At 45.0% G+C, this 23,093-nt stretch overlaps 1 protein-coding gene across 6 annotated transcripts in view; it reads right to left on the bottom strand.

The window, feature by feature from the left end:
* ZDHHC14 (zDHHC palmitoyltransferase 14) overlaps positions 1 to 21,696 on the bottom strand; it is a 74,288-nt gene extending 52,592 nt beyond the window's left edge. For 4 of the 6 annotated variants that reach the window (XR_014546732.1, XR_014546733.1, XM_083608003.1 and 1 more), the window contains exon 1: positions 19,301 to 21,696. Coding sequence is in view for 4 of the 6 variants with exons in the window: in XM_083608003.1 (XP_083464129.1) it covers positions 19,301 to 19,554 (254 nt within the window). In the remaining 2 variants the exon portion in view is untranslated. The remainder of the gene's footprint in view (positions 1 to 19,300) is intronic. The other 2 variants (XM_083608004.1, XM_083608006.1) reach the window with 1 other exon arrangement.
* Positions 21,697 to 23,093: the final 1,397 nt, after the last annotated feature.

Raw genomic sequence — 23,093 nt, 5'->3', positions numbered from 1 at the left:
TAGAGCGCATTGCAGTAGTCCAAGCGGGAAATAACTAGAGCATGCACCACTCTGGTGAGACAGTCCGTGGGCAGGTAGGGTCTCAGCCTGCGTACCAGGTGGAGTTGGTAGACAGCTGCCCTGGATACAGAATTTACCTGCGCCTCCATGGACAGCTGTGAGTCCAAAATGACTCCCAGGCTGCACACCTGGTCCTTCAGGGGCACAGTTACCCCATTCAGGACCAGGGAGTCCTCCACACCAGCCCGCCTCCTGTCCCCCAAAAACAGTACTTCTGTCTTGTCAGGATTCAACTTCAATCCATTAGCCGCCATCCATCCTCCAACCGCCTCCAGGCACTCACACAGGACCTTCACCGCCTTCACTGGTTCTGATTTGAAAGAGAGGTAGAGCTGGGTATCATCTGCATATTGATGGACACCCAGTCCAAACCCCCCGATGATCTCTCCCAGCGGCTTCATATAGATGTTAAAAACCATGGGGGAGAGGACGGAACCCTGAGGCACCCCACAAGTGAGGGCCCAGGGGTCTGAACACTCATCCCCCACCACCACTTTCTGAACACGGCCCAGGAGAAAGGAGCAAAACCACTGTATAACAGTGCCCCCAGCTCTGTTGGCCATACTGGCCGGGTCTAAAGATGGTTTTTTAAGAAGCGGTTTAATGACCGCCTCTTTCAGCGGATCTGGGAATGTTCCCTCACAGAGGGAAGCATTCACCACCCCGCAGAGCCCATCGCCCAGCCCTTCCCGGCTTGCTTTTATTAGCCAGGATGGGCAAAGATCAAGGAGACAGGTGGTTGGTTTCACGCGTCCAAGCAGCCTATCCACATCCTCGGGGGTAACGGATTGAAATTGATTCCATGCAACTTGACCAGACAGAGCTCTAGCACTCTCCCGCCCCAGCCCTGCTCCCACAGTGGTGTCTAGCTCCTTCCGAATATGAGTGATTTTATCTGCAAAAAACTTTGCGAAATCGTTGCAGGAGATCTTGGGGTCTTTACAAGGCCCCGGTGGTAAAGGTGGCTCCGTTAAATTGCGAACCACCTGAAAGAGTCTCCTGCTACTATTTTCTGCAGATGCAATAGAGGCAGCAAAGAAAGTCTTCTTCACCGTCGCTATCGCCACTTGGTAGGCTCGACGTTGAGCTCTAACCTGTGTCCGGTCAGATTCGGAGTGAGTTTTCTGCCACCGACGCTCTAGCCGTCTCAGCGATTGTTTCATCGCCCTCAGCTCCAAAGAAAACCACGGGGCTGTCCGGGCTCCATGCAATTGGAGAGGGCGCTTCGGAGCCAGACAGTCGATAGCCCTGGTTAACTCTGCATTCCAGCGGGCCACCAGGGAATCAGCTGAAAGGCCATCAACATGGGATAAAGCATCCCCTACCACTCTCCAGAAACCATTTGGATCCATTAAGTGGCGGGGGTGGACCATCCGAATTGGTCCCACCTCCCTGCAGAGGGGAAGGGTTGCGGAGAAGTCCAGTTGCACCAGGAAGTGATCTGACCATGGCACTTCTTTTGTTTCACTTTTACTTAGTGTCAGATCACCCACGTCACTAGAGGTGAACACCAGGTCTAAGGCATGTCCATGACTATGAGTTGGGCCAAACTTATTCAGGTACAGCCCCATGGAGGCCATGCTTTCCACGAAGTCCCGAGCAGTAACTAACATATGGAGAATTGCACATTAGCGAACCCTGCCCTAAATTATCACATTGTACATCACACCACATGAACACACTTCTATTTCGTTTCCACTTTAAACTAGTTTATAAACTATATACAGACTGAACTTGTCTGGGCAATACTTTAATTTTCAGTCACAATTCATGGAAACCTGGGTATCAGAATCCATAAAAAGTTTATGTTGGGATTACTGCACACGTGGAAAAAACAGTGCTGGACAGAGTAGTCTCAAATGCTGCATCAGTTACACAGACACTCATAAATCATGCAAGAAGCGGTTTGTGTACGTTCCATTTTCAAAGATACATTAACTTCACATGCATTCTTTCTGCAAAATAATTAGTTAGCTTTTAAAGAAGTTTGCTTTTGATCTGAACCACAAACATTGACATATTGTCAAGACACTGCACTTGCTGGCACTAAGCTAACACTAATGCAACCAAATGTTTTAGTTCCTTTAAGGCTGCCTTCCCCAATCTGCTGTCTGCCAGATGTTGTTGGATTCCTAACTCCTATCAGCCCCGGTCAGTGTGGCGAATAGTCAGGAACAATGAGAGCTGGAGTTCGACAACAGCTGGAGAGCACTCGATTGTGGATGCCCTTCTTTAAGGTGTATCACTGAAGAGGAAAATTAAATAGGGGGAAATGCTCGAATTATATTTTTTTGTTCAATTGTACTGCAAAGTGCTAAGGAAGAAAAAGTAATCACAAAGAAAAATCATTCACTTTGTTAGCAACTTTATTCAATATAAAGTAGGCTGGCAATCTTGATGTGTGGCATTAGAAAGAAAGTGGTCACACCTTTATTTATTATTTCAGTTTTATCAGCCACACAATAATAAAGAGTTGACTGTCCGGGCTTCATACAAAGTAAAAACATGTTAGAAACTACCATTACAATAAGATAAATAAGGAAGCAGCAATTAGGGAGCATCTGAATAAGTTCAAGAGAATTATCTTTTCAGAAATCCATTAAAATCCAAAGATAATATTTTTTTAAAATATAAATTACCAACATTTTACAGTAATCTAAGCCAACAGATGCCTAGATACCCAGCACATCAAACAGATGCACCCCCACTATTGGCTTACGCTGTTTGTGTACGTAAACAGTTCTGATGGTTTACTACAGAGAATGGGCCTCAAGAGTATCATTAGATTGCTACCATATAGAATCTATGGTAGAGAAAACAATTGTCAACAGTTTTCAAACTTGGGCTAGCTTTGACAGCCTGCCAATTTTTGAAGTCACTCCCTATGTTACGCATCCAAGTTGCTCCTTGGGAGAAGGAGGCCTTCTTCTTGCATTAGTATTGAGCCTCAGAAGCATTAAGTAGCAGAAATACTGCTTGCTGTTTCCAAGTGCCTCTGAAGCTGAATACAGTGGTACCTTGGGTTAAGTACTTAATTCGTTCCGGAGGTCCGTTCTTAACCTGAAACTGTTCTTAACCTGAGACACCACTTTAGCTAATGGGGCCTCCCGCTGCCGCCGTCGCACAATTTCTGTTCTCATCCTGAAGCAAAGTTCTTAACCCGAGGTAATATTTCTGGGTTAGTGGAGTCTGTAACCTGAAGCGTATGTAACCTGAAGCGTATGTAACCCGAGGTACCACTGTATGAGGTCAGAGATGAGCCTCTGCCCATTTACATGCTTTGAGCTGGTGGTGTTACCCTCATTCATTATCAAAGTGGTCTCCAAGGGCTTATACTACTGAATATGCATATCAGGAACAGAATTCCTCCTTCCCTTGGAAGCTATGGTTCAAATGCTTTTTGGTGCTCGCATGTGAATACCATCTGAACTATCTCACTAAAATGAATATAAAAGAAAGCCTCCCTCTTGCACATTCTTAAAACACTAAAGAAACAAGACTTTGGGTGCAGCATCAATGGACAGAGGAACACAAACACACATGCTAATGTCAGGAGCCCCACTCTTTACCTCCCTCCCACTTTCCTCGTTTGGTGTACACAGAAGGCTTGGAGTAACTGTTAATGTGAAGAAGAGTTCCCCACAAATTTCTACCATACTGCTTCCTCATTGGCCAAGGGAAGAAGGAAAAAGAAATAGGGCTCAGGCTAAACTCTAAAGAGACCCAGGATGATTCCTGCACATATGAGCACTGTAGTCACATGCAAAGGAATACAGAATATACCCCAAATGTTCAGACTGATTCAACATACAGCAACTGAACATTACAAGTGTATGATTCATGAACATTTAATTTCTACAATCCTTTAAGGGATGGGGAGGGGGGATGGACTGCACAGTTATTTCTAGAATTCAGAAAATCTCATAAATTTCTTCCCATGACCCTTTATTGACATTGCAGCCATGGTAAGCAGCTCCTACACGGGTTGCTAATTCTCAAGAAGGCGATGTTATCTCGTTTCATAAAAATAATAATAATTGGGCTATACAGATTATCCTCATGAACTACAGCAGCAATCCTATGTACACATACCTGGGTGTAAGTCCCACAAAGCACAGTAAGATTTATGTCTAAGTAAATATGCATGCACACACACATATATATGCACTACCTCAAGGGACTTAAGGAGCTTACAAACAAGAACAGTTATTCATTCCTTGCAAAAGAGGAGTTTGAACATACATTTCCTTTTATGGTTACTGAGTTGCTAATAAACAAGACAAAATTCAGGATGCTGAATGGCTACATTGGAATAGGAAATACACGCAGAGACTTCTATCAGAAAGCTTTTTATCCGCAAATCCAGTTATCCAATCATAAAGAGTTATGGCCAAACCTTGCTACATGCACGGCGGATTCAGATATCTGAACAGCTCGAGTTTGCCCACTTGTTTGTGCTTTGCTAGTCAACCTCAGCCATTTTCAGGGAAGAAACCATGGGAGAGATACCGGAAAAATCAAAGAGCAATTCCTTCATAATACTAAAGAGAATGGCACTTATAGACTACCAGGTCTCCCCTGCAAAATGCCACCCCCTCATATATACCTGAAGGAGCGTCTCCACCTCCATCGTTCTGCCTGGACACTGAGATCCAGCACCGAGGGCCTTCTGGCGGTTCCCTCATTGCGAGAAGCAAAGCTACAGGGAACCAGACAGAGGGCCTTCTCGGTAGTGGCACCCGCCCTGTGGAACGCCCTCCCATTAGATGTCAAAGCGATAAATAACTACCTTACATTCAGAAGACATCTTAAGGCAGCCCTGTTCAGGGAAGTTTTCAATGTGTGATTTTAGTGTATTTTTGGTTTCTGTGGAAGCCACCCAGAGTGGCTGAGGAAACCCAGCCAGATGGGCAGGGTACAAATAATAAATTATTATTATTATTATTATTATTATTATTATTATTATTATTATTATTATTAGTTTTATCTTTTCTTCAAGGTAGACTCCAAAACCACAACCCAATCCAACTGGGACAACAACAGCCTTAGAAATGAGGCAGTTGCCAGCAAGAGTTGTCTGGAATAGGAATGGTTAAGGGACCCTCCTCCTTATCATCCAAGTGTCCCTCATCCATGCATTTGAATCATCTCTACAAAAATTTAGGGCTCAGGAGTACATCCTCAAGAAGATGTCGTTTCCTGATGAAAGTATCTTGACTGGGTTACAGATCAGCGTGTTAATTTGCCCAGTTCCAATCCATGCAACAGCAAAGCCCCCCCCCCTTCATTGCCTGTCAATGCTTGGATGTCAGTGTGACAAGACTTAATTCTGCAAGTTTTCCTTCCTTGGGATTACTTACTGAGGAAGCAGGGCCCAGACATCCTTATTTCCTCCCTTTTAAAAATAGTGTTCTTCTAAGCTGTGGACAAAAATGGAATTGTCAGGAAATCAATCCTTTTTTAAAATGTATTTTTATTAAAGATTTTCTTGATTTACAAGAAATCTATCCTTTCTATGCTAGTTATAAATGGAGAAGTTTATTAAGGTGTTTTTGTGACTGGTGCATGTGTATGTCTCCACAACAAATGTTAAGTATCTAGAAATCTAATGTATATTGCCAAGTATGAATCATTCTTATTTTAACATGGCTAATATGCCTAATGCATTATGCCTAAACAACATATACCTAAATCTGAAACAACCTCATTGCCTGATATTTCTCTTTTCAGTTTTAATGTTGTGGATTAGAAATAATTCAAGATACTGATTTATAACACAAATTTTGCAATCAGCACAAATTGTTCCACAAAGCTTACATTATATGTGTTCCAGGGATGCAGTTACCTTGCACTTACCCAATCACTGATAGCAACATAAAATTGGTTTCAAATGGATAAGGATAAATAAAGCTGTGTCCAGCAACCATTGTAAGCTGTTTTAAATACTTCATTTCTTAATGTGAACTGCCTCAGGAGTCAATGACAGAAAGGTAGAATATACCATATATACTCGAGTATAAGCTGACCCGAATATAAGCCAAGGCACCTAATTTTAGGACAAAAAACTGGGAAAACTTATTGACTCGAGTGTAAGTCAGTTCACACCACAAACCTGGTGGTGGTGGCAGCGGAAGAGGAAGAACAAACAGCCTGAAAGGGCTCCTTTTGGGCCGCTCGTCCCTCTGCCGCCCCCTCTGCCACTTGCAAGAGCAGGCATAGGAGTCCGGTTGGGAGACGCGCAGCTTCCCGTGCAAGAGGCGGGTGGCGGTGGAGGAACGAGCGGCGAGAAAGGGCTCGTCCCTCCGCTGCTGCCCGCCTCACTTGAGTATAAGCCAAGGGAAGCTTTTTCAGCATAAAAAAATGCTGAAAAAGTCAGCTTATATTCGAGTATATACGGTAAACACTTTTCTCAACATATTACAGCTTGGCTTTGTATTTAAGTACAGTGGTACCTCAGGTTAAGTACAGTATTTAAGTACAGTGGTAACTCGTTCCGGAGGTCCGTTCTTCACCTGAAACTGTTCTTAACCTGAAGCACCACTTTAGCTAATGGGGCCTCCTGCTGCTGCCGCGCTGCCGAAGCACGATTTCTGTTCTCATCCTGAAGCAAAATTCTTAACCTGAAGCACTATTTCTGGGTTAGCGGAGTCTGTAACCTGAAGCGTATGTAACCTGAAGCATATGTAACCTGAGGTACCACTGTACTAGAATGGTAGCCACAGGTGGCAAGAATTGCATGCCAGCAAGTGTATTCAATTCCATGAAAAGTGGAGAGAGGTCTGGCAGTGCAGGGATGGAGCACTCTCTCTCTCCTCTGTGCTCAGCACAGAAACCAATCAGAGTGCAGAAGTGTGGATTGATTTTATCCATCTCTCCTCTGCCATCCCCCAGCAGACTAATGTTTTTTTGCAGGCTAGGAAATGTTGTATGCTTACTTATCAGACATGCAGTGAGATATTTATGCAGAAGTGCAATCTTTTGTGCAATAGTTTTACTTTGCAAATGCAATGTTCTTTTAGCACATGTATTTAAACAGCACTTTTGAGGTTTAACACACATTTGCCCCCAGTTCCCTTTCACAAGATCCAACTGTCATTTCCTAAGATCCCCTACTTCTCTTTTTCTGCTGCTTTCTGTGCATGAACTGGGGGAGGGACGCAGGCATGCTTGTTCTCTGCTTACCACTTTGAGCTTAGCTGCCTTTTCTTACTCTGTGATATCCGATCAGCTAATCACTACTAGGGGCTTCACTACCAAATTCCCAATGCACATTACAACAGGATTTCTATATCATTTCCAGAGAATGCAAACAACTTTATAAACAATATTGTATCACTGGTGTAAAGTCATAGCTTAATTCTGTATTAAAAATATCACAAATATTCTGATTTTTGCAAACTATAGGAAGAAAATAATAGTGTAGGCCAATGTCAAAAAAGATAAAATACTCTTGTATTATTTGTGCAAAAAAACCAGACACTGTCCTGTTGCAGCTCCCCCCGCCCTGATCTTTTCAAGATGAAGATATACTTTTCTAGGAGCATAGAACCACTGGGTAAGCAACAAAGATATGGAAGTATCCATTGCTAATGTACAGTATGTCTCTACTAATGTCTCAAAAGGCATGTTTGAGTATATGCTATAAAATATTCACACTGTAATTGTTTCCATTACAAGAAAGTGTAATTAGAATGTACTGTTTTTCCTATACTGTATGTAGTAAAAAAGGTAATCTAGAAATCACGTATTTATAGAACATTAATGGGGTATTATTTCAAAGACTATATCTTTACAGTCTTCATTACTATTTTTAAGATATTGGCATGGTTCATACACAATAAACTTTGTTTACTGGCCTTGTGATCATACATTCCCCTCTCCCCACCTCACACATCCCCATAATATATTGTGGTTTGTTAAACCAATCCCCATAATATTACAACTGGGGAACTGTGGCTCAAACAGTGCTTTAAAAAGAATATACAACCAGGAGAAGACTGTAACATCTGAATCAGATCACTACCATGCTGTAAGTACCTATATCTGTACAGTTTTCAAGGCAAATGCAAACAACTTGTTCTCCATGCAATTAGATTGGGCCTATGAGAGCCTGTAGGGACGCGGGTGGCGCTGTGGGTTAAACCACAGAGCCTAGGACTTGCCGATCAGAAGGTCGGCGGTTCGAATCCCCGCAACGGGGTGAGCTCCTGTTGCTCAGTCCCTGCTCCTGCCAACCTAGCAGTTTGAAAGCACGTCAAAGTGCAAGTAGATAAATAGGTACCACTCCGGCAGGAAGGTAAACGGCATTTCCATGTGCTGCTCTGGTTTTGCCAGAAGTGGCTTAGTCATGCTGGCCACATGACCCACAAGCTGTATGCCGGCTCCCTCGGCCAATAAAGCGAGATGAGCGTCGCAACCCCAGAGTTGGTCACGACTGGACCTAATGGTCAGGGGTCCCTTTACCTTTACGAGAGCCTGTATCACCTGCATCCAGGAACCAATAGATCAGGCAGATGACATGGCTACTTCCCAAATCAGCACCAGGGATCCAGGGTTATTAGAGGGAACTGGAATAGTCTGATTATCACTTGTGTAGCAGGCTTGTTTAGTAAGAAGCTGTAAGACTTTAAAAACAACAACTAATAAAGTCCTCTTCAACCTGCTGCCCTCCAGATATTGCTGGACTCCAACTCCCATCATCCTTGACTATTGCTCATGCTCACTGGGGCTGAACAGGAACTAGAATATCTGGCTAGGACTTTCACTCACTAAAGAATCTAACATAGCCAAAGTAACCGCAACAGTATGTGACAGAGCATCTTGCAGTGGGGGGCGGACCATATTTAGAAAAATATTCCAGATTGGAAGCAGAATTCCACAGGACTATTTTATAATAATAAAATAATTTAATGATACAATCTCATAAGGGGAAACAAAGTAAGGGGGGGGGACTAGTTTGCCTAAATATCAATATCCTAAAACTATTTTTTGTAACAGAATTACTCCAACTCTCCCATCATAACATTTTAAGGGAGTAAGAAACATTTGTAATTTTTAATCATCTTTCCATGATCAAATGATGTACCGCAGGCATCTAAGGGATCCATTTAAGACAGATGTAGTGGCCTGCAGCTCTCATGCAACTTCACAGGTCTCTTCTGACGCCTGCTGTGAATCCCTTAACATGCCTTCCACCTACCATCACATTGCTTGGAGGCTAAAGACAGCACAATTCCAATGAGGAAGGAAACAGTCTGTGATGGGATGATGAGCTGCTTGTGCGTAAAATCCTGATCCCTCAGAGTTTGGCTAAGTTCCCAAACCTCTGTCTGTGATGGAGCTCCTTAAGCGTGGCTCCATCAATCGCTCGTTGAATCGGACAGTGGGCGTTTACGGAACTTCTTCCAGCATAAAAGCTCCTTAACGGAAACACGTCTTCTGGACTCTCGGCGTGACAGTTTCCGCCGAGGAGTGGGTGTTCCTACGGGAGGTCCTAAAACCCCCCCACTGTTCTCGCTTGAAGTATCTCTGAGCTCTCCCTCCGACTCACTTTCCCTTGGAACTCCACTTCTCCCCCTGCTGGTCCCCTCCTCCGCTGAGTGGTCTCTCTCACCCTCCATGAGCCCTTTCACCTCCTTCGTCTCAGATGACAGTTCCCTGACATCCACCTCCCCTCCAGGGCCCCCTTCACCCCCTTCCCTCCCCTCCTCCGCGGGAGGCGAGGGAGCAAAACCCCTGAAGGAACCTCCCTCATCTTCCGAAGTTTCGAACACTTCCCTCCACCTTTTGCTGTTCCCGGTTTCCAAGTACTCCTCCTCCTCGGAGTCGGTACCTCCTTCCAACTCCGATTCCCTGAATCCCTCCAGTTCCTCCTCATCGTCGGTGGTGCCAAAGTACTCCCTTCGGAACCTCGCTACTGGCTGAGGTTTCCTGGGGAACCTTTGGTGGAACGTTTCAATCAAGACCTCGTCATGGACCTCCTCTGCCTTCACCCAGGTGTTTTCTGACTCTGGTTCCCCTTCCCACGCGACCAAATACTCCACCTGATTCCCCTTCCACCTGGAGTCGATGATTTCCGCCACATAGTTGCGGCTTTCCCTTTCTTCTATGGCTGGCCCCCGTGTGGATACCCCTTCACCTTCCCCCCGGTATGGTGACAGTAATGACCTGTGGAATACTGGGTGCAGTTTCATGTGGTTCGGTAACCGGAGTCTGAAAGCCACTGGGTTGATCTGTTGGATGACCTCAAATGGTCCCAATCTTTTGGGTCTCAATTTCTTGCAACCCCCCTTGTACGGCAACCCTTGGGTTGATAGCCAGACCCGACTCCCCACCCTAATTGTTTCACCTTCCCTTCTGCTCTTGTCTGCCTGCCTCTTATATTCTTCTTTGGCCCTTTCTAAGTTGTGTTGGAGTTGACGATGGATCGCTTCCATTTCTTCTACAAAAAGTTCAGCGGCCGGAACACTCCATCTCTCTCCTCCTTCCCCTGGAAACGCCCTGGGGTGGCACCCATAATTAGCCAAAAATGGGCTCATCCCGGTGGACACATTCTCTGCATTATTGTAAGCAAATTCCGCTAGTGCCAACTTTTCGACCCAATCGTTTTCTCTGTCATTGACATAGCACCTCAGGTATTGTTGAAGGATACCGTTTGCCCTCTCCGCCTGCCCATTGGTCTCAGGGTGCCTGGCAGTCGAAAAGTTGACCTCTACGTGCAACAAGCTCATAAGCTTCCTCCAGAATCTGGACGTGAACTGTTTCCCTCTGTCGGACACCAGCCTCAAGGGGGCGCCATGCAGCCTAAAAATATGTTCTACAAACAATTTCGCTGTCTCTTCCGCCGTGACTGCATGTGAGCAAGCTACAAAATGACCCATCTTAGTTAACTGGTCTACTACGACTAGTATGGCGGTTTTCCCCTGGGATTTGGGCAGATCAGTCATAAAATCTATCGACACCGCCTCCCACGGTCGTTCTGGTGTGGGTAACGGTTCTAATAAACCCGCTGGTGCCCGCCTTTCTCCTTTGGCTCTCTGGCATTGGTCACACCTTCTCACATACTCCCGTACATCCTCCCTCACCTTGGGCCACCAAAACTCCCTGGTCACCAACCACATGGTCTTGTGTTGCCCAAAATGCCCCGCTGTGGGATTGTCGTGCAACTGTTTGAGTACTCTCCCCCTCAATTCCCCTTCGGGTATATATAGTGCCCCTTTGTAATACAATGCCCCGTTTCTTTCTTCAAAACCTCCGGGGTCTTCTCCCTCTCTCCTTAAACCTCTGAGCTTATCCTGGGCGTACTCATCATTTACCGTCCCCTCTACCAGTTCTCTTTGCCCCACCCAGGCCGCACCACACACCCAGTGGTCCTCTGGGATAATATGTCTCTCTTCTGGCGCTCCCTCCCCCTCCAAATATTCAGGTTTGCGAGAGAGAGCGTCCGCTCTGATGTTTTCTGGACCTGGCACGTAGCAGATTTCAAAATGGAATTTGGAGAACTCCTGGGCCCATCTCACTTGTCGTTGGTTGAGCACTCGTGCTGTTCTCCAATACTCCAAATTCTTGTGGTCCGTACACACTTGCACCTTATGCTGTGCGCCAATTAGTAAGTGTCTCCATCTCCGGAACGCTTCGTGAATGGCAAGTAGTTCTCGGTCATATACCGTGTAGTTCCTCTCGGATTTGTTCAGCTTACGCGAAAAGAAGGCACACGGTCTCCATTCCGACTTATTGCTCCCTGGCTGAAGCAGCACTGCCCCCACCGCCCGGTCTGAGGCATCAGTTTCCACTCTCATGGGTTTTTGTAAATCCACATGCAGGAGCTGTTCTTCCGAAGCGAATGCCTTTTTCAATTCCTCAAAAGCGTGCTCCGCCTCTGCCGTCCAAACGAATTTCTTCTTGCTGCTTAGACAGTCCGTGATGGGAGCCGTTAAGTGGGCAAAGTTCTTGATGAATTTACGGTAAAAGTTCCCAAACCCTAAGAACCTTTGCACATCTTTTTTGGTTTTCGGTGTCTTCCATTCCAGCACCGCCTGGACCTTGCCTGGATCCATGGCTAATCCCTTGTCTGATAAGCGGTACCCCAGGAATTCCACCTCCTTGGTGTGGAACTGACACTTCTCCAATTTCACCCACAACTGGTTTGCTTGCAGCTGGCTCAGCACTTCCCTGACATCCTTCACATGCTGCTCCTCATTCTCCGAATATATCAGCACGTCATCGAGGAATGCCACGCAATTCTTGTAGAGCAAAGGTCCCAGTACATGGTTCATGAGCGATTGAAAACAGGCGGAGCCTGATTGCAATCCGAATGGCATAACGAGATATTCGAAAGCCCCTAGGGGGGTGAACATCGTTGTCTTCCATTCATCCCCCTTCTTTATTCGTATCAGGTTGTACGCTCCTCTCAAGTCCAGTTTCGTGAATATCTTTCCCTTCCTCACCCTGGTCAAAATGTCATCAATCCTGGGCATGGGGAAAGTCACTGGTTGTGACACGGCATTCAGGGCCCGGTAGTCCACGACCAATCTCGGTTTATCCGTGTTTTTTTTGTCCACAAAAAACACTGGACTGCCCCCCACCGCTCTGGACTCTCTGATGAAACCTCTCTTCAGGTTTTTGTCAATAAACTCCCTCAACTCCTGCATTTCCCTGTCTGACATGGCGTACAGCTTGCCCACGGGTAGCTGGGCCCCAGGGACCAGATTAATCTGGCAGTCAAAGTCTCTATGCGGTGGTAGTTTATCTGCTTCCCTTTCGCTGAAGACCTTGCTCAGGTCAGCGTATTGTTTGGGCACCTTCCCTTTGTTCGCCACTTCCGTCCCTGCTATGGAGGCTTTTGCCCCTTCTGGCACCTTTCCCTCTTTGCAGTGTTCCAGGCAATGTCCTGACCCAAAGGACACCACTCTCTGATGCCAGCCCACTAGCGGGTCATGCAACGCTAGCCAGCTCATTCCCAAAATGACTGGCGCCCCTCCCAGGGTGGCTACATTGAACGCTATCCTTTCGGTGTGCCTTGCCACCCTCATAACCATTGGGACGGTCTGTAGGCTAACTTCTCCCCCCAACAGCTCCCTCCCATCGATCGTGGTGACCTGCAGGGGGTTGCTTAAAGGGAGTGTCTGTATCTGGTGTTCCGCTGCAAACTCCTTGCTCATAAAATTACAGGAGCTGCCTGAGTCTAACAGCGCCTTGGTCTTTAGTGGGTATCCGTTTGCCAGCTCTAGCAACACCTCTATTACTAGGGCTGGTCTTGGAGGTTCCGGAGTGGGCACTTTTACTGCTCCTTGGCCTGTCTGCAGTGCCCTGACAGAGGCAGACAGGCGTTGGCTTTTACTGGCTCCTGGACTTCCTCCTCCTTTCCCCCAACAGCCCCCGCCATCCCTTGCCATTCCTTTCTTTGCGGGCAGACTCTGGCAAAGTGACCTGGCTGCTGGCAGAGGTAACATTTCTTGGCGCTCTTTCCCTCCTTCTTCCTCCCTTCACTGGGATTTGAAACTGCGCGCGCGCGCGCTGTTCCAACTTCCATCGGCTCTCCGGGCGGGAAACTTGGCTCTGGAATCTCTGGAATGCGGAAATCCCTCCAACGCTCTCCTTTCCCCTCCCGCTTCTCCAAGGCTCTTGCCTCCTGGCGCGCTCCAATGGTCAGCGCTGATTTGGTCAGCTGGTCCATAGACTCCGCCCTGGGCGCCCGGGAAAGTTCGTCTTTCACCGCCGAAGAAAGCCCCTCTTCAAATAGCATTTGAATGGGTTCCGCCGATAGGTCCCACCCCAATCTATGTATCAACATTGTAAACTCAGTCCAGTACTCACGAACCGATCGGCTCCCCTGTTTGCAAGCCATCAATTGTCTGCGTACCAGTCCCTGTTCAATCTCGCTGGAAAACATCAAATCCATGGCGCGAAAAAACTTCCTCGCGTCCTTCAGCATGTCACTATTCCCTGCCATCAGGGGCCTGACCCAGTCTCTCGCCCCTCCTTCGAGATGGCCAATCACAAACGCCACTCGCGATGCCTCATCGGGAAAGTCATTAAACTGCAGTTCAAGAGCATACTGCATCTCTGTTCTAAAGGCTTGGTAGTTCCTGGGGTCCCCCCCAAACTTCTGCACCATTCCTGGCATCTTTCTTGCTAGTGTAGCGCCTTTTGCCTTTTCTGCATCCTGCGCCCTCCTTTCTTCTAGCCTCGCCGTTTGCATTGCTAGCTGGAGTTCCAACATTCTGTACCTTTCTTCCAGAGTTGGACCTTCTCCAGCTCCTCCTGCTCCTCCGGCTCCGGCTGGGTCACTCATGATGCCTCTCTGCACAAGCTGCTTTCAGGGACTGTCCGATTGCTGTGATGGGATGATGAGCTGCTTGTGCGTAAAATCCTGATCCCTCAGAGTTTGGCTAAGTTCCCAAACCTCTGTCTGTGATGGAGCTCCTTAAGCGTGGCTCCATCAATCGCTCGTTGAATCGGACAGTGGGCGTTTACGGAACTTCTTCCAGCATAAAAGCTCCTTAACGGAAACACGTCTTCTGGACTCTCGGTGTGACAGTTTCCGCCGAGGAGTGGGTGTTCCTACGGGAGGTCCTAAACCCCCCCCACTGTTCTCGCTTGAAGTATCTCTGAGCTCTCCCTCCGACTCACTTTCCCTTGGAACTCCACTTCTCCCCCTGCTGGTCCCCTCCTCCGCTGAGTGGTCTCTCTCACCCTCCATGAGCCCTTTCACCTCCTTCGTCTCAGATGACAGTTCCCTGACACAGTCATCTGTGCGTGCCTTCCTCCCTAAGTAAAACATGCTCCTCTCAGCCTGCCAAACAGTTATTTGGCAGGGTGGGGGAAGCACAATCTCTATCTGTTGGAGTGGAGTCTGCCTTTCTCTGCCCCAGTAGGAAGCAGCTGAAAGTGAGAACATCACCTGCTTTCAGGAGCTTTCTATATGTTAGACAGAGATCCTCAGGAGTCACTGCTAACCAAGTACAGATACCCGAAGGGGTGGAAATGTTCCCTTCCCCCATTAACTTCCTTCCAGGAGTGATTCTTAAGATCTACCCATTTGTTTGTCATTTGGTTGTTTCTTCCAGATCAGCAACCATTTGTTTTTATATAACAAGCTTAACTTGTTATGATATCCAAGATTTCAGTCTTCCTGACCTGCCCACCTTCTTATTAAGGCTGGCAAACTCTACATGAATATTCAGTATTTTTACTGGCCCCTATAAACTTTCTGAAAAATTAGCTGTCACATCATCAGGCATATTCAAATCTTGAAGTATGTGCGGCAGGGGGGAAACTAATTACATATTTGGTTCTGCATCCTGAATTTATATATAATTATTGTGATGAAATAATGATACTATTAAGAGAATTACAAATCGTGTTGTAGATAGTATGCTTTAATAATTATTAAACCATAAAATGAAGAAGGCCATGGGAAACTGCATATGAATCATTTTTGTGCCAGTTTTGTGTATTTGCATATACACAAGATTTCAACATTCCATATTCAAGCACTTCATGTAATAATAGCTCAAGATACTGATTCCTCATGCTGTTGCTAAGGGCAGAGCAAAAGACTATTGCTTCTGACTGAATCTTCTGGGACATACGCATTCTACTAGAGCACATGAGACAAAAAAAAAACCTGCTTTAGAGCATTAGATTTCTCTCTGCAGAATAAGAATATGTTTTACATTGTGAGACAGATGCTTTGAGAGCCTTAAACTTAATAATACTAATTATTACATGTCCACAATTCTAAAGCATATCCACCATATCCTATCAAAAAGAACTCTAACATCTGCCTGGTATGCTATATGGCAATATATACCTCCTTGTAAGCCACTACAGTTGTACTTCGGGTTAAGAACTTAATTCGTTCTGTAGGTCCGTTCTTAACCTGAAACTGTTCTTAACCTGAGGTACCACTTTAGCTAATGGGGCCTCCTGCTGCCGCTGCCACGCGATTTCTTTTCTCATCCTGAAGCAAAGTTCTTAACCCGAGGTACTATTTCTGGGTTAGCAGAGTCTGTAACCTGAAGCGTCTATAACCTGAAGTGTCTGTAACCCGAGGTACCCCTGTACAGCTATACATTTACACACAAATAGCGCTCAGGAGAATTTCCACCACATGCATGCACTTAATTACAGCTTCACAGCTTTTTGTATTTTGTATTAAAAATAAAGGGAAACACCTGCAGATTGTTTAATATTTAGTATTATTTAATTAAATATTATGTAATAAAGTAAACCAATAACAGATTATGCCAGTGTTAAATGGTGTCTCTTATGAAAAATTAGCAGCATGCGCCTGCATGTTTGTTGCAAAAAGTTCTTGATAACAGGAAGCAGAGTGTACAAATACACAAAAACCTATGGAGTCTTGCACAAGTATGTAGAATAGAAATGAGTTACTTATGTGATGTGTTTTGAGAAGTTTTTAGATTCTAATATGCCTAATTCAAATTAAATTGCAGTTCAATAAATGACAGCCTATTAGGCTGATAAAAATAACTGCCAAACTTATGACATCAGATCAAAAGTAGAGCAACAGTGTCTGTATATAGGGCATTTGCAACAAATTGATTATCACATGATTATTGTCTCAAAACATGTTTTGTTCTTTAGCCATCAGGAAGAGGCAGAAATACCCAGAGCTGATGTACCATTTTATTCTTATGCAGATTATTTGCAATCTACTTTACTTCTGATTAGCCTCTTTCAATACATGTCATACCCACTGACAGGTAAGGACAAGATCTAACATTTTGCTTTCAAACTTTTAAAGTGAGTCCTGAAATAGTATAATGTTTCCATGCATTAGCAAACTCTATGATAGATTCATGAAGATGTGAGTGGTTACTTAAAATTAGAGGATTTATTATTTTCCTAGTGAAATTTTCTCACTACTCAAGCAAGAATTGCTGTACTGAAAAAAATCCATTAGGTGCACCTCTCTGAAAGGTGCCCATTAGGATACTTGATGAGACTAAAAAAGGAAAATAAAGATAATAAAGCAGGATGAATAAAATGCTTCCAGCAGGTGAAATTACTGGACATGGTATCTATCCTCCTACTTTGTATGGAAACAATATGGTCTCCCAACAATAACACCCATTTACATGGACAAAAGCTTCCAGTGCTGTATCACTCATCATGTTTTAAATATGTAGGTACAAAAAACAAACACCAACCCCATCTATTTATGCAGATTTGCAGCTATGCTTCTCTAAGGAACTCTTTCAACTTCTACAAATATGATAACTTACCAAGTGTATATGAACAAGTATCTGGAGATCTAAGAAAGTCTAATTTCACCAAGAATCTCTTTCAGCCTCTATTTCACCTTTTGAATATCAGATCAGCATTTAGTTCAGTGGTTCCCAATTTCTCCTTGCCCGCTGCCACAGACAGCTTGAAAACTGCTGGTGGTCTTGACTACCGTATTTAATTATTTTTCTACATGCCATAGCAACTATAATGTTCTTAATGGTATTTTTATTGGTTCTTTCATTTCTAAAGTTGTATCTTATTGTATTGTAATTTGCATTTCATAGAATTTGAATTGTAGTTCAATAAAATACAATATAAGAAATGAAAGAAACAATGAAGATACCACTAAAAATAAATATGAAATTTTAATGTGGACATGCCATGGACTAGCTGAATGGGGTTCACATATCACTGGTGGTCCATGGACCACAAACCCCTTATCTAATTCATACTCATATAAACTAACCTGAAACAGAAGCTCTTTCTTTCAATGAAAAATGGATCATGTAAACACACCATGTCTTCAGTCGCTCGACCCAAAACCTGCTCTTGTGGAAAAAATCGTCCCCAAGCACAAAAAAATACTTTTAGCGCAATCATATGTGTTTATACTCAAAAGTAGGCTCCACTGTTTTCAGTGCATGGAAGAATGGATCACGACTCAGTTCAAAAAAACTTATCTGCTAAACAGATTATCAAATAACATTTCCCTCAGGATTCATAATTTACACAATTTCTCCATAGGATGCTAAACTGCACTGTACATTAAAAGGTCCACTTAATAACATAAGGAGGGTCTCCTGGATCAGGCCAACAGTTCATCTTGTCCAGCACCCAGTTCTCACAGTGGCAAACTAGATATGTATAGGAAGCTCAACTAGCCTTCCATGAGCATAACTTTAAGACACCACAGCATAACTAGGCATGAGCCACAGAGGTAGCAATAAAGGGTGTGTACACTAGTGCTCCTTGGTCACTTTCATCACACAGGCTTATTGCACGTATCTCATATTTACACGCTACTTCTTGCTCAGTTACAGTTTTTTTCTTTCTTTTTTTAAATACCAAACTCACATAGTTGCAAATACTAGATGCTGTGGGGTGAGAAGACTTTAAAGCTAACAAAGACTAAGCAAAGTCAGAAGCAATATCCTTCATCTCTCAAACAGGGGAGTAAGGCATTTATGATGAACAGGTGGATTTATATTTTTTTCTTTTTTTAAAGGAAGAATTGCCTAACAACAAAAAAAGAAGGAAGTTTGAACAATAGTTGAGAAGAGGAATTTTGTGAAATGTCTAGTTAGCCTAATTATACAAAGTTTACCTTTTGGATGAGGTTTTAAAATTCATCTAACTAAACCAAGCAGCAGCATAATGAACAGACCATGCTACCAGATACAAACTGCAGTTCTACAGACTGCATCCACTGGCAGGCTAACAACTTGATACATACCTACCTTTACACAGAGGACTTGATCAGAGAAAGAGGAAAATGTAGTTCACAGTTGGATGTACTGTAAATGTAAACACCTGGTTCCTTAACAACCTGTTGCAAAGTAATCTAAAAATCATTCAGCTAGACTCAATAAGGTTTTTAAAAATTTCTTTTAAAAATGCAAGTATGTTCAGCTTAGTACAAGCTGTGTGAAAAAGTACAATCAAGTAATAGTTTTGAAAAATAAAAAGACAGGAATAACTAGTCTTCTCATTCATATGTAGCAGCCCAAGTTGCTGGACATAAGGAAATAATGGCTGTTTTAAATATAGATGCAGTGGAAAATAGTAGCAATCTCAGCTTCAAGGTCTCAACATACTGCAAACATAACTGTATCAGTCATGATATAGGTACAGCTCAATTACCCATGCCTACAGACTACAAACCATCTTTGGTAATTATAGAACAGAATGGAAATAGAAGCCTTTTTCAAAAAGCTGTATCATTATGGAAAGGGGGAAAATAAATGAAAACTTTAACGCCACTTACTCAAATGCGAAGAACAGTCCACTGGTAACCAAAATAAGAACAAGGGTCAGGTAGAAGACTCCAGTCTGACGAGCCATCATGATCCTTCCATCACAGAAGAACTTGTTTCTTCCAGGGAAAACCTCCCATTTTCTCTTGGCAGTTGTTTTCTTTTTCTTATGAGGAGACTCCATGGGAGAAGAGGAGCTGTGAGTGCTGATCTGACTGTATTCACAGTCTTTCATGGGACCTCCTCCGCCACCTCCTGGAGTCATCAAGGGGGAATAAGGAGGGGAGTAACCCCCAAAACACCTCTTGGGTAAGATGTTTCTTTGAAGCCACTTTTAGTACTTTAGTTTATCAGGGCATTATACAACACCCAGTTAACTGTTCAGTGTCCAAAGCTGTCATTGCAGAAGTCATAAGTAGTCTATACTTTCTTCACAATGAAGTGAAATAGTTCAAAACAGTTCCTTAAAAGTATGTAATCATACAAGGAAACAGGAACTAGAAACAGCTAAAATATAAATCAACTGTCGAAGAAATAGTGCTTTAAAAGGATTTTGAAGCATTGTTCCTTTTGTTTAACAAGCTGCTCAGTTTTTACATCAAATCCACATCCTTAAGCATGTCTTGTTTAAAAATGTTAAGTGTGTTTTGTAACCGAGTAGATTCCTTTCATATAAGTTTGTTAAGATCCTTTATCAGATCATTTTACAAAAATTAAAATTCCTATTAATTGTTCCAAACACATATATCCAAATCCAAAACCAGCAGTTGAGAAACCATCCATAATATCCAATTTCCTCCTAGACTCTGTAAGCTGCCTGTATTTTTCTGGCCGTTGCTCTGAATGACAACAAAAGACTATTAGTTCCTCTTTGCTCTCACTATAGAAAAGAAAGTTTTTGGAACATAACAGAAATGTGGTGGTCAATATCCATCGCCAGGGGAAAAATAATACATGACATTTTAAAAGCCAGCCTTCATTTCTATTTGCCAACAAATATCCAGTTCACCCTTCCTTTCTTCCAGAAAAAAACAACAACTTGATTTCAGAGGAAAGAGATGCAAATAAAATGTTTATATTATAAATCCCTTCCGCTTTTCTTCCTTCCGTCGCTCTTATTGAGACTTCCAGGCTTTTATATAAGCAAATCAAGGAGTTGCTCTCTGAAACTCATTCCAGCTTCGATACAGGAATTAGTCAGCCAGATAGTGAAGCCATCCAAGATTCGTCTCCCGTTCCAGCAGGTATCGGGCTGGCAGCCCACCCACCTACCCCGCTCCTTTCAAACTGTCGTCGGACCTAAATCTGTCCACGACCCCCTCACAACCCCAGAGCTGCCTTCCACTTGAACAGAGCCTGATGTCGAGAAAAAGAGCGGCGGGTGCTTCACTTTCCACCTCCTACTCTATCTGGGTTTATTTATCCCCAGCAGCCAGACCAAGCAGAAGCAGCTTCCTGGATCCCGCTTTTCATCGCCGGGAGCAGCGTGTGGGAGAGAAGCGACCCGAAAACAGCGCCCGGCGGCGGCGGCGACAGCACCCGCTTCCCCCTCGCCTCCCGACATCCACGCGCCCCCGTTCAAAAGCGATGGAAGCTGTTGGCAAAGGCAGGCGAAAGGAGGGAGGGAAAGGAAGAGGGAGGCACGGTTATAAAATAGCCGCCCTCACACACGCTTCCCTCGGCGCCGTTTCTTCTTCTCCTCTTGCTGCTGAGGGGAACCAGGAGTCACTTCGTTTACACGGGTCAGAAGCAGCAGCAGCAGCAGCAGCGAGATATTTCTTTCCCTTGAACCGTTCCTGGAAGAAGCCTCCTCTCCAGGGGAGAAGGTCGGGTTCACTGAGAGCCGCGGCAGAGCAAGCACCAGCCGCCAGAAGCCCCTCCTCGGGATTTGCTCTTCCGTCTCATGGCTGGAAGGCAGGGGGAACTCTGCCCGTTGAGCGTCCGCCTCACGGGGCTCCCTCTCGGCCAGGGAAAGTCCTCCGGTCCCTTCGCCGGGCAGCCTTTGTTCGCCTCGCTCCGTCTCCCCCGGGGAGCCCCTCGCTCCCTGCCTCGTCCTCCGCCGCCCACAAGTCACGCAGCAGCAGCGGCAGCGCGCCCAGGTCGCTTGCGGTCTCTCAGGGTCTCTCCCCGTCGCCTCCCAGCCCGCTTTCCTCTCGGCAGCCGGCGGCGATGCCTCCTCTCGCCAACCCCAAGCGGCGGCAGCGGGAACGGCCGGCTTGTGCTCCCGCTGCCCTTATTGTTTTCACTCTCTTCCTCCAACCTCCCCCCCGCGCCCTGCGCCGGGTCCCGACTCCCGACCACGCGACGGCGCGAAAGCGGAGATTCCCTCGCCACCCTCCAGTGTTCTCCTGCCTCAAGAGGAAGAAGGCTCAAGGTCCATCTCCCGCCTCCCACCCTCTCCCACTCTCGAGCGCACGGCCTTCTGGGGAATGTAGTCCAATGCCTTCCTTCCGCGTGTAACCAGACTACATAGATGTTAAAACAAAAAACAGCTCTCATAAGGGGAAGTGAGGTTAGCCGAAGAGGAAACGGGGCAGGACTACAAGTCCCAGGGTCTCACCCCTTCCCTCCCCTCTACGATTGTCTGCTGATGTAAATAATCGCGAGGGCGGTGAATTCTGAGCTGGGAACGGAAACGGAGAGAGTCCAGCAGCAGCAATTTAAAGAAAAAGGGGAGCGGGGTAGGAAGCAGAGGAGCGGGGAGGAGTGTTTTTTTAAAAAAATAAACAACTCATCTGGAATATACATATTATAATGCTGTGTTACTATTAATGACGATATTGTAATAGGTATAAATATTATTATTTGCGTTCGCCTTCTGATAGACTAGCATTTAATATGTTAGTTGGGGTCCTGGGGGGAAAATGGTGTGTGTGTGTTAAATTATTGGGATCCCCTCTCTTCCCGATAGCACAGTTGTACATAACGTTTATGCACAATTTGCATTATATGCATAACGTTTATCCCAATAATCAGCAGTTCAGTAAGCAGTCCAATTGGGACCAGCCCACACAAGAGGCAAGGTGAGGTGACGGTCTCAGGTGGCAGAATCCACTAGGGCAGCAGATCCCGATGTCAATCTTTCTCTCCCCACCTTGTTCCTGATGTAGATATTCTGTGGTGGGGAGCATGGCACCATTTTGGAGTCCGCCTCAGGTGCCCGGACCTGAGTCCAGTCCTATTTATAGTGCATGCAATAAACCTATGGTCTCAACAGCCCCCTGGAGGAATCTGCTTCTCTAGCTTTGAACCCAAGCAGTGCAGTGCATCTTCAGGGTATGTGGGAGGGCATGGGCAGGAAATTAATGTATGCCATGAGGTGTATATATTCTGGCCCTAATCACCCTTCTAATCCAGGATGCTATAAGAAAAGTGCTTTCTGATGGAGTCTTCTCCTTCCTCAGTGGACGCCCCTCCTCCTGCCCTAGGCTTACCACAAGCAGATGCACTACTGTGCTGGGTGGCTGCAAGGCACCCATCTCAGTAATTACTTATACAGTGGTACCTTGGTTTTTGAACAGCTTAGTTCACAAACAACTTGGAACCCGAATGCTGCAAAACCAGAAGTAGGTGTTCTGGTTTTTGCACTTTTTTCTGGAAGCCGAACATGCTCCATTTTGAGTCCCCCTGTGTTTCCTGTTGTGCTGCTAATTTGTGTCCCCCATTCTAATTCAAGCCTTCCTTTTCCGATTGCAGTGTTCTAAGGTCATATTTGGAGCTTATATTTGGTGCTTTTGTTTTTGCTATTTATTTTGCGTTTTTTGTTTTGAGGGTTTTTCAATTAATTTGTTTTTGTGAGTGTGT

The sequence above is a fragment of the Podarcis filfolensis genome (genome assembly GCF_964270895.1).
Source record: "Podarcis filfolensis genome assembly, chromosome: 3".
In the NCBI taxonomy this organism is placed as follows: Eukaryota; Metazoa; Chordata; class Lepidosauria; order Squamata; family Lacertidae; genus Podarcis; species Podarcis filfolensis.
This window is presented reverse-complemented; position numbering and strand designations above follow the sequence as displayed.